The sequence below is a fragment of the Numenius arquata genome, chromosome 13 (assembly GCF_964106895.1).
Source record: "Numenius arquata chromosome 13, bNumArq3.hap1.1, whole genome shotgun sequence".
In the NCBI taxonomy this organism is placed as follows: Eukaryota; Metazoa; Chordata; class Aves; order Charadriiformes; family Scolopacidae; genus Numenius; species Numenius arquata.
Window position 1 is genome coordinate 8,187,702 of NC_133588.1, and position 15,880 is coordinate 8,203,581.

General features: G+C 37.6%; 1 protein-coding gene across 1 annotated transcript in view; it reads left to right on the plus strand.

The window, feature by feature from the left end:
- The window catches only part of ZNF536 (zinc finger protein 536), a 185,864-nt gene that overhangs the window by 50,837 nt on the left and 119,147 nt on the right, over positions 1–15,880 (plus strand). Inside the window, exons 2-3 of the mRNA XM_074158092.1 lie at positions 1,652–1,804; positions 13,100–14,680. Of these exons, the coding sequence (XP_074014193.1) occupies positions 1,652–1,804; positions 13,100–14,680 (1,734 nt within the window). The remainder of the gene's footprint in view (positions 1–1,651; positions 1,805–13,099; positions 14,681–15,880) is intronic.

The following is a 15,880-nucleotide window of genomic DNA, read 5'->3' on the forward strand; positions in this document are numbered from 1 at the left end:
GGGAGATTGGAATTATAGACTAGCACCTATATACGTTTTCTTGGACTCCTAAAGACAAAATAAACTCCTGCAGTATGTTACTTTACATAGTTGTGAATAATTCAAAGTGACAGTTACTAGCTTTCTAACTTAAATATTGTGCTTTAACTCTGCAGTCTAAGAACAATCAGAAAATGTTAAACAAGAATGTGATGTGAAAACTCATTTTGCCTTTTGAATACTAGCAATACCTTGATTACATACATGACTAAGATAATCGCTCTATCATCCCCTTCTTTCAGCTTTAAGTGAGATGGTTTAGAGGGACCATTTTATAATAAATAACTAAATGCCCATTAGTGTTACCTTTTCCAGAAATGTGGTATTTGGGTCTCTGCTACCGCGTGAATAGTTTTTATTAGAGCCAAATGTTTAAGTCTTCCTTATGTCCCATTACTTCTATTTAAAAGGCAATGCTGTCTAAACTGCACTATGTTTCCTGACAGCTTTAGTTACATATCAAATGGGTAAAGACAGAACATTTTTAGTCAGTAGTTTATGGTTGAAATAATCAAGACTCTGTGTGCAGATTTTAACTATGTCCTCCCCATCTCAATGTAACCCAGATAGCTCAGCTTTTGCGTCGGGGTGTGATGCTGTGTCCATGTGTATCGCATCTCTGTGCTGTGCCAGACCCGTAAATCTAGTTCAGAATTTCAACTTTTGCCAGGGTACATTTTGGTGAAATTGTGAATTGATACATATATGTGATATTGCGTGACCCTGTAAGTACAAGATGATAGATGAGTCTTGTGTGGTTTGAATAATGACTTTTTAAAAATGCCCTGTATTTTTGCAATTTTTATGTCAGTCTTTTGCAAGTTATTTTGTTCATAGCCTGCTTGGGTAATAGCAGCTCACTCAAGATGGCTGAGAATGTCTGTTTCTTTATATCAGGAGGGAGAAGAGATGTCCTGGAGTCTCACTTACTGTATTACGATGCAAAGAGCAAGTGTAGCTGTGAACACTGAAGGAGAAAGCCCAGGAGCTGCGGGCGAGAGGGAGAAGGAATTCTCCCTCACCTGACCAATTTTTTCATTGCATTTCCTGTGATATTAGGTGACTCACTAGGTCCTGTGTCGTGACGCCAATGCTGAAATGTTGCAGAAGGAAGTTGATTAGCTTTGTGTGTGGACATCACCACTCCTGTTGGACACCTCCCCCCCACGTCCCTCATCACTGCAATTCTGTTGTTATGGGGGGGTTTAATAAACTGATGCAACCTTTTTCCTTCTAAAGGCATACAGGTTTTCACAATTCTTATAAATTAAATAGAGTCAACAAAGCAGCAATCTAAAACTTTTTGGGGAAAAATTAATAGGAACTAAGCAAAAGAAGAAACCAAACCAGCTGCTGACACAGCTGTTTCTTTTCTTGTATAATTCAGTTCAATATAAAGGTACCATATGCTGCTTAAAATGATGATAGGAAAGATGAAATAATTTAAGACAATAACAAGAAAATACGTGAATTGTCAGCATTCTGTCAGATTTAAAGAATGAAATAGACAGGTGTAGTATTGACATGTTTAACTTTGTGTTGTGTTAGCAGTTTTAGTGAGAACAACTCCTGACATGTGCTGAAGTGATGTGAGAACATTTCTGTGTTGCAGACATTGGAGAAGAAGCTGGGAGATCTGTAGGAGTCCAGCAGCCAGCTTTACTGAGAGACAGGAGCCTTGGTTCTGCCATGAAAGACTGCCCATATTGTGGAAAAACTTTCAGAACTTCACATCACTTAAAGGTCCACTTGAGAATACATACAGGTGAGAGGAACAAGTAAGCGGAGCGCTGTCGACACTTGCCATGTGTGTGTGGGGTTAACGTAATATGTGGCTTGGAGCCTTAATTCCCAGCGTAGGTTTGGACTCATTAGATGGAGAAAGTCTTTTGAGAAAGATATATGACAGTCTTAAATAAAAGCACAAGGAATGTGTTGTTGGATAAAGACCACTTTAATAGAATCATCTTTTCCCAGTTGAGGTTATTTCTGTCTCCTTCCCTGCTTCATCACTGTTTCCTTCAATTACCCTTGTCCTTCAATAGGCATAAGCCTATTGGTTTCAGACTTAGTTATACTAACTGCTTCAAAGGCCTTCCTTAGCATCTGCTTAGGGATTCTGTATGTTTTTCTCAGTTACTATTTTTGTTCCATTTAGCATGCTCATTTTTAACCTCTCACTGTTCATATGAATACATCAGCTTCGTGGATCTGCATTTTTATTTTGTTTTTTCACTAGAACTCACCCGACTTAGTCCTTGTAAGTAGTAAACTTTTTATGTTTTGCACCATGGTAAAACTTACCATGTTTATTTTAGTAACAATCACAGTATTTCTACACTGGAGAGACTTACTACTGGTCTGGATTCTCACTTTATTTTGCTATGTCACTCATTGGGTGGGCTGCTCTCCTTACTAGCCAACTATAACCACTCTATTTGAATCGTAATACCTTGTTTGCTTAAAAATACTTATATGCATGATAAGGTTCATGTAGAGACCCAGTATATGTTTAAGAAGACTTAACTCTATCCATAATTAAAATCTGTACAATGCTGATATCCTCAGGTCCTGTTGACATTACTAGAAATTCTGTATATGGCCAATATGATGTTTTCCTCCAAGTCTTAGGTATCATAGTAGGCTTTGGGATAAGGAAAACTGGAGATTTAAGATACTTCTCTTTGTAAACAGACATACTGGGCACTGTAATTGTGGAGTAATTTTCTTCTTAAACCATTTTAATTTCATAATTTTACTGCTGCTTTTCTAACAGATAAGTAAAATAAATTGCATGAAGAAGTGTTTTCCAGTTGTACCTCCTACTTGGAAAAACTTCGCTGTTAATTTTAATTTCAGTGAAATACCAGATTTGCAGTATTTTCCCCCCTTCCCAAAACCAGCAGCGATTTTTCTACTATGTGTTTGCGCAGGTGTAATACTTAATGTTGGATCTGCAAATGTGAGGCCTGATTTGGAAAAATTGAAAGTGAAGGTTGAAAATTATTTAAAGAAAAAAATGTCATTTTTGAGATGGGAAAGTTTGTCCTTTGTATTTTTTCTTCTTCCTTCAGATTGCAGAGAAGGAGTATACTACAGTGGTTTGATCTGAATTTTAAAATTTAGCACCCTAATGTAGTTTTGTCTGATTGGATTGCAAACCACTTAGGGCAGGAATATTCTTTTCTTTGTGTTTGACTTTGTTAAAAAAAAAAAAAAAAAGGTAAGAAACAGTGGAAACCCTATTTGTGTGCTCTCTAATGCTCTAATGTAGTAAAAGTAAATAAATGTTAGTTATTTTATTGGAAAATAATCTTGTAACTATGAGGCTTAAACAGTTTGACATTTTTCTTAATGGAGATGCAAAGGAAAGTTCTTTAAAATAACCTGAGGATACCCATCTCTCCCTTTTGCTTTATTCTATAGTGGTCATTCTGTTCCTGTTTTAAAGATGGCAGTGATTACACATTTGGTATTTGTGGCTTAGAACTAATGGAAAGGAGATTAATTGCAATGGAAATATTCCATAAAACTTGCATATTAAAACTGACTAAACAAAATTAAAACAAGAAAAAATAAACCATGTATAAAATAACAACAAAAAAATTAGAAAACATCATACATACTGTTGAAACAACATTTGCAATATATTTAAAAATCATTATAATTTTAAAATAGATAAAGATCAGTTTCCATTAGGTTGAGAACAAAGTATTTGTAAATAATGACAAGAATATGTTTAAATGGAGCAATGTTTTACATATTGGAAATAATTCTAATAAATACTATAAAAATGTAAATTGGCAAATTACTAGAGTTATTAAATAAAAATTAAGTTGCTTTGCACTAAATGGAAATGATGTAATAGATACCAGTTATTAAACAAATATTGGTTAGCTCATACTTATCAGGGACAGTTTCCTGCCTTTTATGTCACACTCTGTCTTTATTATATGCCTGGATCATATAACTGACTGATAAAAAACACTTTACTGTGTTTCTCCACTACATTAACTCAATTACTGTTCTTGTTCTCACAGCACCTGTTTGTTAGAGATGAGCTCAAGCAGTTCAGCAGAAGTCAGGTTCCTTCGAACATCTGTGTGTTTGGAGGCGCAGGAGTAGGTTGGTTTGGTGCGCGTGCCAAGACAAGACCCAAAGTCTGATCCAGCCAGGAGGTGCTTCTGTGGCAATTGGCCCAAAAAAGCTAGAGAAGCCATTTAATCCTCCACAAGAGGAGGAAGCTGTGCTCTCTTTTAGAAGATTTAGGTAGTGGCTTGGGTTGCTTCTTTTTTGCCTTGGATATGTCGTGGTTGCAGCCTTCTCCACGCTGAGTCTCGGTTTCTGTGTAGTTTGCTATCGCATAATAAGCTTCTGAAAGAAAAAAAAAAAAAAAAAATCAAGGTTTTATTTAGCACACTCAGTTGAGTCCCAACACACAACTGTAGAGGATTTTTCTTCTTATCTAATTCAATGATATTCAGCCAGGAAGAGCTTTGAGGGGAAGATAGTAAGATATGATGTCTGATTGTTCCCATACGATAAGAAGAAAAGGGCATAATTATGTGAAATCCAAGTTTCTCCTCTTGCTCTAAAAACAGTTGAAGGATGAGACAGTTCCTTAGTTTGAACCCAAGAGAAGAGAGGAAGGACTCTCAGGGCAAAACGCTCCAGAGCCTCAGGGCTTAGAGAGGACAGACAGAACTCTTGTAGCCCTCCTAGGTGACATCTTTATATTGACCAGTGAATAGAGGTGGGCTGTATGGTCCTGCTTCTTCAAAGCTGTCTACTTGAACTCACACAAATTCACTGTGTGAAGAGTTGCAGAAAGAGGGGCAAAGCATGTGTATGCACCAGTAATGCACAGTAGACGCGTGGGCAGACCACTTTGTGATTCGGCTTCCTGGTTATAAAACAATATATAATACAGCTAAGAAGGTTATAACACAGAGGGCTTAGAGATGCTCAGACTTTGTGTAAGAGAAAACCATCCAAGTATCTCGGACCCATAATGTGCCATATGCCAGAGGCTTCCGGAGTTGCAATTTTTCTCCTCTGCGGGGAGCAGTGTAAGGTTCCTACATTCAAGGAGCTGAGCATCTTCTTTGTGTTCTTCAGCACTCTCAGTTCCTGCTGAAATCAAATAAATGGGTGTGGTTTTTACTTGTCGTGTCTTGGCCTTTGGACTGCACAGAAACAGTTGTTAAGTGTAAAAAAATTAAAATTTCTTATGTTCTACCCTTGACAAGTGACACCTTGTGTAGGGGCCGGTTTCAGATTGGCTCTAGCACCTCTTTGCCCCTTGCGTTAGCATTCAGAAGCTTCTTTCAGATGGAGACCAGTTTGGGTTTGTGTGGTCATTAGGTGCTGAGGCATATTCCCAGCGTGACTGGCACAATTAAATCCCTTGAACAATGAAAAAAAGAATAATGTGCATGAGCAAAGTCGAGCCTTGAAGAAGGTTTGGGTTGTGATAAATAGAAGAAACCTAAGAAAGAGAGCTATGGGAAGAAAAATCTTGGCAGGGCTGTGTCCATTGACTGAGAGTATGTTATGGTATGTATGACATACATCTTACATGTATTAGATGTATTATATACATTTACAGTGTTACTGCATTTTCCCTTGGAAATGTGACTAGCCAGTTTTAAAACTTGCTTAGATGAACTGATGAAATACAGTAAAAATGGTGCTGTTTTAAATGATTTCAATTCACATTTTCTTCCTAAAAAAAGACTGCCTGTTGCCATTCTCTGAAGGCGCTTGTAGTGGGATGAGCAATATGAATAATTAAGGAAAATGGGTATATGTGCTCCAAGAGGAGACAATTTTGGTATTGAACATCCTTTATTCTTACATTTCTAAGATGAACTAAAAGGACTTTTCATTTCTCTAGATTTCTCCAGATTTCCCATCCTTAACATTGTACAGCATGCCTTTTCTCCTGTCTTAATGACATCCCAAACTTTTGTTGAAAATAATTGATTGAATTTAAATTTCCTTAAAAGTTTAAGAGGTAATGTTACAGTATAAATTTCCTACCAAACACTAAGTAGGGAAATATCCATTAGTGAAATTAACTACAGTTTCTAGGTAGCTAACAATGTGCAGTATACAGTAGGGCATGGCTAATGAACACTGCAGTGGGTGATATTTCATTATACAAATTAATGCTCACATTTTAATGGGAAAGTCACATAATGAATCTCAGCTTCAGTGACAGCAATTAGAGACACAGATTGTCCCCTTCTGGACAAGGCACTGTTTAGCAATAAGCAGCTGTGTAAAAAGTCTTCAGGTTTACAACATATATATATGCTTTGGGGGAATTAGTGTACAGTTTATATTAATGTACTGAATCTTCCCTGCAAAGTAACAACCATATTTATCTCTCTGCATTTTAACTAAGTAAAGACATGTAAAAAGACTAAATAAATATTGCAGATGAGCTATAAATAAAGGAAAATATTCAATTATAAAACTTTATAAAAATTAAAATATTTTTATTGTAATGTCTAGTGCACAATTGAAAAATCTTTAATAAACTGAGTCAAAAGCATCAAAAGTCTGTCCTTTTACAGGGTAGAGGTAGTTTCATCTTATATAATAGAGAAAAATCACTAGTAAAGGAAAGTAGTAAAGAGAAGAAGTTAACTAGTATTTCTGACAAACAGATTAATTGTGTGGTGAAACATGTGCAGGATCCAAAAATAATCCTACAGAACCTTTGATATTCCATTTGGTTTAAAAAGTGTGAAGTGAATGATTAGAATGATAAAAGAAATTACCGTGTAAGAATAGGCATAATAATGAACTAATTAAACCATACAGCAATTCATTTCTAAAATATCTACTGCACAATGGATAAAATAGGTTATCAATAACTGTTTCAATGGTAAAATAAAAAATGCTGGAAAATGTTGTCAGTGTTTTCATTAAGCGATATTCTCTGGAATTATAAAATGTTTGATTTCATCTGCTTTGCATGAAAGAAAACTAGAGCTTGTTTAGAAATGTATAGGATTGAATTGCAACTCACATTGTCCCTGGGTGAGTGTCAAACCCCCACTGCTGAGCATTAGGTGTTGGGGTTCTTGTTCTGATGCCCAGCCCTCGCTGTGCTGGGGAGCAGAGAGGCACACTCCACAAACTCCTTAAAAAATCTTACTTAAAAAGGAGAGGGGGCATTCAGTGAGGAAGGGGAGTGCACGGCACAGTACAGATATTTAACAATCTGCACGTTAACTATGAAAAATGAATGAAGAAGCTCACAGCACTAAATATAAATAGATATTTAAGAGGATTTGATACGGGAAACTAAAAGTAATGGTAAAAATATGTATGTGGCTATTAGGGTTATGGAGACAGGGTAAAATTCTGTAGATCTGCCGGGTCAATTGGTATCTTGCTAATACTGGAGAAGAATGGATAAAATTCATGGTATAGAAGACTAAATACTCTTCTGCTCTGTTCTCGGAAAGAAGCATGATGGTTTTTATAAGTATTTTCCAATGATACAGTTCTGCCATTAAGTAATGAGGCTGTTATGCTGTAGCCCACTACATTTTAATATTTTTTAGAGTGAATGAGACTGGATAACTTAACAGATAAAGTCTTAAAAACCCTGGTTGAAGAGCTCTCCAAATCATTAAAGTTCATTTAAAAAACCAAGTCTTGGAACACAGAGCAAGTTCCAGATCACTCGTGGTAGTAAAAAAGCTCTGGCTATTCTAGTATTTCCAAAAAGAAAGAATATTAAAACCTTGAAATTATAAATGGACGACCCTGACCTAAGTTTTGGGTAAAAGTACACAATGAATTTGTTAACTAATTAAGAATTGGTTAATTCAATTTTATTTTATGAAAGTAATTTTTATCAAGTTTCTCACTTTCTCTCAAGGCTTGTTCTGTGTGACAATTCCCGCCATCAAAAAACCCCCAACAGTATACGGAGTTGAAGTGGCACATAAATTGGCAGTTCCATAGCAGTGCTTTCAGCTCCATCTATTTGGTATTTCATGATTATTTGGAAGAGTATATAAAATCACTGTTGATAAAATTTACCAATGGCACAAAAATGGTAAGATGCTAAAAATCATGGGGAGGCACTGATTAGTCACTTAGTCAAGTGGGCTCTTTTCAACAGTATGAATTTTAAATCAGCAAAATGTAAAGGAACAAATACTAGAGGTGTTGATGAACTGGGCGTAGGATTATGGTAGAGAAGGAATAGAATATGAGCTGTTAGTTGACTGCTATAGCTATGGATGTAAACACAGTCTCGGACTGTATAAGATTAATATCAAGTTGAAATTTCATCAAAGCTTAAGTGGGTACCCATAATGTAAAAGGACATTGAAAAATTGGGAAGGATGTTCCACTCAAGAGTGAGAGAAGGTGAAGAGGTGACTGGTTTGCCATCTGCAAGTACCTTCCTTAGGGCATAAATTTTTTTTATTTAAAATATCTATTTAATCTAGCAGGGAAAAATGTAGCAATGTTCAGTAGTAGGAAGCAGACTCTGGACAAATCAAGCAGAAATAAGGCACAAGTTTTGAGTAGTGAAAATACTTAACCAGTCAAACAGTTTACCAAGGGACATGTTGGATTCCTCCTCATTGCTGTGGTTGCTGTGGTTGAAACAGAATGTGTTTAAACTCAACCAAGAAGGTTTTGTTTCAAATTGTAGTTAAAATTGGATGCAGGAATTATCATATGAGGGTCTTTGACCTGTGTTGTACGGCAGATCAGACTAGGTGATCATAACTGTCCCTTCTGGCCTTAGAATCTGTAAATCTATTTATAATCTGGCTGTGGTCTCCTTGCTCAGCCCGTAGCAGATAATTCCTGTGACGCGTACGATCAGATTGCGTTCTGAGCGGGACTGGCGATAGTTTGCACAGGTTGTACATCTGCACTGTTTATACAACCTACTATACAAATAGACCTGTTTCTACCAGGTTACATGTCTGTTTCCAGTTATCTACCAAGCTTTTGTGCAGATTTTCACAAGCAACATTGATTTTTTTTATTGTTTTACTGTATCCTAATATAAAATAGGTCTTGTGAGATGCCTTGGGTCTTGTAAACCAGAGCAGTAGATAGATCAGAACTGTGATTATGTTGCCCAGATAAGTTATTCTCTGAAAGATCTTTTTTTTTTTTTTATATTGTACACACTGGAATATTCTCTCTTTCTACTCCGTTGTGAAAAGGTTTGCATGGATACAAACAAGGCCAGAGAATTAACAAGATCAGGATGGTCATTGCCTTTGTGAACAATGAAAAATGACTCTTGGATATGAAATGCAGAAAATTATTTTGAAAAAGTCCTGTTCCCTCACTCCTACATGGCAATGTTAATTTATGTGAACTGATATTAAGTGTTAAATAACTCATCCAGACGCTGCTTTTGGCAGTATTACTGGGGTAGTCATTACAGTAGGACGAATTCTCTGAAACCTTTCCTCAAAATAGGAGACACAAACAGGTTATCTTCTAACAAGAATCGTAGTCTACCACTCTTGTCCCCTCTAGTATTCTTGGGACATAGGCTATTGCTGTTGCTGATGGAATCCTGCAAGTAGGGGTCCTTTGGGTTTTCCATTGCAACTGCCTTGGGTTTTGGTTAGTTTGATTGAGGCTAGGTTGCGCTTTTTCCTACAGCAGCTTATAACTCTGTCATTTGTACAGGGACTTACACAGGGCGTAGCTGGTTGTTAATTTGAACGAATGAAATAGCATCTAAATACCTGCAAAATTACTGAATTTAGGAAATACCGACACACTAAATTTGAAAGATTCAAAGATGATTTACTCCATCCTACTCCCTTCTCCCAGTGCCTTCCCTTGAAATAGCAGCAGTTAAGATTGCTTTGAAGTAAAGAAATCGGTGCCAATATTGGGATCTAAACGAGAAGAGAGAGGTTTTGAATAGTTCCCTTTGCACAATGCTATTTGGCCAGTCCTGTGTTGTAAAGGTGGCACAGTGTGTTGCTACATGTCGAGTCCAATTTCAGACCTTCAGCTTCAGATCTCATTTCTAGCCACGCAAGAGGTGGGAGCACCACAGAGGCAGTGTACCAAGGCTAGGAGAGATTTGAACTTTTTATCACGCTCGCTCAGCCAGTGTCTTCTTTCAGGCCAATGCTTATGGCGCTGGTGGCGAGCTGTGTCCAGATCTCCTCTGCTGAAAGGAACCTCACTCAATGGAGGAGCTCTCATATGGAAAATGTAATGACTTCAAGGCTTAGCAATTCAGAATACGAGTATGTTGTTGTGCCCAGTGCTTTAGACTGAAGGTACTTTAGAAGTACAAAATATTACTAGTATTTCATCTAGTTAGCATATTTTAACTCACTCACACCCATTTTTACATATACTTATTGCTTTGAACAGCTCCTGTGTGTTTTTAGCAACGCGAGTGCAGCCTGTGTTGCAGACTTCTCCTCCTCCCTGCAGAAGCAGTTGCCCAACAGCTGACATAGCGCCTGCAATGCCGGGACACGCTCTTTAATGGTGTCACTGGATGTGCAATGCAAACGCACACCCAACTATCATTAGAGTAGAAGGAAGTCCTCAGTATAATTGTGTTAAAGATTTCCGTAAAGGCATAGGGGATGCTGAGGAAGAGCTTTTCAATTCAGAGGAGTGAAAATGCAAAAGTGAGAGCATTTAACCTTATAAAGTCCTGGTACCTGTTTTTCACCAGTTCTTAGGCAACACGAAATACCTAAGTTGTGTCAGAGGTTGCTGGTGACTGTTGATAGTAACTGGTGGGACAAACATCAGAATAACAGAAAATGGCTCAAAAATATCGCAGTATGTACGTGCTGTAAAACCAACATTATACTTGCCCACGTTCTGACTGGCAGCAAACGCTGTCAGAGTTTGCACCCTCCCAAACGGCCCTGCAGAAATGCAAGCAAATAGCCAGGCAGTGTCCTCTGTCCCCTCGTCCCTACCCTAGGACGCCTGCGACGGGGGTGTGAGTGCTCAGGCTCTCACCTGAGCCCAGGGAAGCCCAGGCAGACGTGATCCGTCTCAGTTGGGCGATTCTTGCGCGTCAGTAGGAACTGTTTGCTTTTGCACAGCTCCCACTGAAACGCAGCCCCTACTTCTTGTTGGTGGAGCGCCAGAACTTAATTAGGTGATTGTGGAAAACTCAGAAGTTGCACTGAAATGTTTAAATCTGATTTCTTCTGTTAAGCTGTGTGGACCCCAGGCCTAAAGCATGAACCGTGCTAATTACTACCTCCTCCTCTGCTGAACACCTCTTGTGTGAGGTGCTGCACTTTTCTCCTCTAAAAAAGTCGATTAATGGGGTTGATGTAAAGCTCTCATGTCTCACCGTTTAGCTTTAGGATTAGAATTTAGAATTTCCACTGCATGTCACTTACCTCAGCCCCCTCTGAATTGCAGCACGTATCCAGCTACTGTTCATGGTCAGTGAGGCTGCTCGTGCAGTGCTCTGGTCATTTGAGTGTTCTGATGGTGCACCTCATTAGTAGATTCCTGCAATCAGTGAGAGGAGCAGCGTCCCAAGTATTTACCAGCCTTTCAATTGAAAGGCTGTAGCTTAAGTAACAAAAGTTTGAAAGCCTTTCAGTTTTGTTTTAAGCAGATTTAGAGGTTATTTAAAAACGGGTAACTTTCCAGCTGGTTTGGTGAACTGCAGAGTATTATAGAGCATTTTTACTGTGGAGCAAGTTTTCAAAACAAGTATTTCCATTATGCCATCTGGAGAAGGCTTGCCTATGTCTTTTGGATCACTTAGGAAAAAAAGCTACATAGAGAAAACAGTTTCTTCTTCTTCTTCTTGTTGAACTCCCTCCTAGAAATAATTGCCAATATTGACAGCTCACAAGTCTTTCAGATTCCTGACACTTTTAGTGAGGGTTTCCCTACTTCTTCCTTTAAAGGGGACTCTGCATTGCTAACAAGTGCTCTGCAAAAATTTCGATGTACATTTGCTTACATGTACATTCTTTTTGGATATGTCTTAATGATTCTATGCGAGTATTTGTTATACGTGTAATAGCTTCTACATCTTTTAAAGTATTGAAAGAACAATAAAAGTTTAGTGTGGGATTAAAATATATATTTAATTCATGAAAATCATCTTATATGTTTTAAAATTCTATTCAAGCTAATCCTAGAAAAGTGCTTAAGGTAGGTAAATTACACGTTTTACTACTTGAGCATTAGAAATGCCATTAGGACAAATTTAAAGGACTGCAAAAAACAGTAGATAATGCTAATTTCAAATAGAGAAAGTAAATATATTTTGTACTTTTTTATTACTCGATTTCTTTTTTATTTTATTGACTAGTTTTTATTTTAACTATATGTTCTTACACGCTGCAATCATAATGTAGTGTAATGATATTAATATTTTATAGAATCTGTATTTATAGTTCTTTATTTAGAAACAATGCAGTAGGTCTGCAGATCTTTGAATCCTTCTGGAATGGTGCCCTCCAAATAATGATAAATTACTTGTGCAGTATGCCATTTGCTAATTATATCCATGATTTACTGCAGAGCAAGACTTAAATCATTCATTTCAGTCTTGCGTAACAGTGCCATAAAATTTTTAGGTTTAAAAATGGTTTCCATGTGTATAATTTAAACAAATTTTAGAGCAATTGTATACACAAAATATTGCAACCATCCATTTGTTACATTCTTTGTCTCTCTTTTTTTAAACTTGTACTTTTAATGATTACTGTGGTTGAAATTGTTATGCTTCATTTTCATAATCATAGCTTTTAATTCTACAACAGTTTTCTACATGTTAGATTAAGAAAAAGATGGCTAATTGTGTGTAGATACCATGTCATTCCTGAATAGCCCCACATTCTGGAAACCCATTTTAGAAATATTCGGTTTATGAATTAGTCTTCAATTAAAGGCATTTCTTTTTTAAAAATGAATTATTAGCTCTAAGATCTTGTTTGCAAGCAGCTAATGTTGATTTTTTTTTTTTCTTCACTCATCCGTACACCAAAGTACAGTCAACTCTCTTTCTTTGTATTTTTCTCTTTATCCATACCTATAGGTGAGAAGCCTTACAAGTGTCCTCATTGTGATTATGCTGGTACTCAGTCTGCATCCCTCAAATACCACTTGGAACGGCACCATCGGGAGCGACAGAATGGAGCAGGACCACTCTCTGGTCAATCTGCAAGCCAAGAACACAAAGATGAGACATCAAGTAAAAATTCTGTGTTTATTAGACCAGATATATTGAGAGGAGCCTTCAAGGGGCTTCCTGGTATCGATTTCCGAAGTGGCATGGTCTCACAGCAGTGGACGTCAGGAATGCTGTCTTCTGGAGATCAGCAAGGACAAGCAGCTGGCATGTCATCTGAAGTATCTTCAGAAAATATGAAGGGTTCAGACATATCTTCCAAAGGAACACCCTTTTCTGAACTTGGCCGTGCTTACCAGAACATGGTTGGGAACGGCGTGAACTTTCAAGGGTCTTTGCAAGCTTTCATGGACAGCTTTGTCCTAAGTTCTTTGAAGAAAGAAAAAGAAATGAAGGATAAAGCGCTCTCAGATCCACTTTCAGCAAAAGCTCTGGCCTCAGATGGTGGTGAGGAAAAGATAAATAGCAAGTCCTCACAGCGAAAACCAGAAAAGTCACAATACGAACCTCTTGACTTATCTGTAAGGCCAGATGCAGCCTCCCTCCCAGGTTCATCTGTTACTGTGCAAGACAATATCGCTTGGCACGGCTGCCTGTTTTGTTCCTTTACCACTTCATCGATGGAACTAATGGCTCTGCACCTCCAGGCCAATCACTTGGGCAAAGCTAAACGCAAAGACAACATCATAGGGAACAACAAAGAGCAATCTAGAGAAGCCTCAGCCTCGGTTAATAAAGTGAGCTTGCTTCCCTCTTCTGTGCAGTCGAGCAAGGAGGCGGTAGTTTCAAACATGTTGAGCCAGCTGGACTCAGCTTCTGAGAAAATGACCCAAGGACAAAATAAAGAGACCCTGGGAGAGGCAAAGAGCACTGCTTGGCCCAGCCACATGGAATCCACTTTTTGTAATTTTACAACAGACTTCTATAAGCAGTTTGGTGTTTATCCTGGTGTTATTGGCACGGGAACACAAAATTCTTGCACCAGTAATGAATCCGAAATAAAAACACAATCCGAAGATGACCCAAATATTCTGCTCTCTGACTCTGTAAATAAAAGTGCTACTGACGACCTGTCTGACATAGCTTCATCTGAGGATATGGAATCTTCCAAGGAAGAAAACATTGAAGATGAGGACATTGACACAGAACCAGATATTATGAATAAGCAGTTGTCTGCCCTAAATAAAGAAAGCAGTGAAGGAGGCGACAATATGCAAAGCGCAGTCACCTCACAACCAACACAAGGGCTTGTATCACCACTGCCGCAAGCATCAGAAAAGCAGTGGCACAGTCAGAATCTTCTATCCTCCCATGAAACTGCACAAGGAGTGATGAAACCCGAACAAGTTCAGGGTCCACAGGTCCTGGAGAAGCAGATGAACATGTTGTCAGTCCTAAGAGCTTACAGCTCTGATGGCTTAGCAGCCTTTAATGGACTTGCAAGTAGCACAGCAACTAGTGGATGTATCAAGAGACCTGACTTGTGTGGTAAGTTTTAGACCTTCTTTTAGACCATTTCAGAAAACACTTGTGCAGAATCATGAAGCTGCTCTTTAAATATACTTAGTCATGTTTGTTAGTAATACATTTTTTTAAATGTTAAACCCTGTGGGCCAAATTCTAGTCGTATATGTGGTCTACTCCATTGAAATCAGCAGTGCTGCATGCATATACTTACACAGGATTTTAGAAAGAACTTGCTTTTTAAACTAGAGTAGCAGCAATATAGACTATCTGTGCTAGTGGCATCTGAAGGGGATACTGCTTTAGCATACTCGAAGGAGGAAAAAGTTTTAAAAAAATTCACATGGTAACTTGCAAACTTTTCAGTATTTTGATATAAGTAAGAACCCAAGAAAAACACTGGATGCTTTGCCAAGCAAACCTTGCTTTCTATATTTTTTTTTTCCCCTTTCTTTAAATTGGGGTGTATTCAATTACCACAATAATAATGACATCAAAGGCCATGTGCATGGAATGCGTCTAGCTGTGGTGAAGAGCCTTTTTTAATTTGTTTTCTTTCCCCTTACCTTTTTTTTTATTATTATTTTTTTGGTTTGTTTCAATGGCACCTATACAGTAGTCGCCCTTGACCATTTTCACTATTCTAACTAGCGGTTGTACAAATTGTGATTTGCCTAATTAAGAATATGCCTCCAGGTAATTTAAAAAAAAACACAACAACACACCAAACAAAGCCATCTTTTACCCCTATTAGTCTCTGATTTACAAAACTGCAGTATTACTTCTTCATATCACACACATCATATTTGACAAAAATGAAAGTTAAATCTATTTGGAACAAAAGAGAATGAGGATTTTTTCAACTTATCTCCTATTTTGTCAGCATAGTTCTTGTTTGAAAGAGATTTTAGAGCGTCAATCCTTTGAAAAACTGTATCACTTTAAAAAGCAGATACAGCAAAGGGCACAAAACTTCAGTAATGCTCGTTTCACTTAACCTTCAAACTAATCAGAAAACTCATTGTCAGAGCTGAACATGCTTTATAAAATGTATTCAAGTTAAAAAAAGAAAAGAAAATGTGATGAACAGTTATAAAGCCTGACAATTTAAAATGAAAGCCTAAATCTGCAAACACTTAAGAGTGGTTACCCTGGTTAATTTAAGGTTAGTGGGAGCTTTGTTTGACTTTACTAGGATATGCTTAAAGCCATAACCCCTTCTTC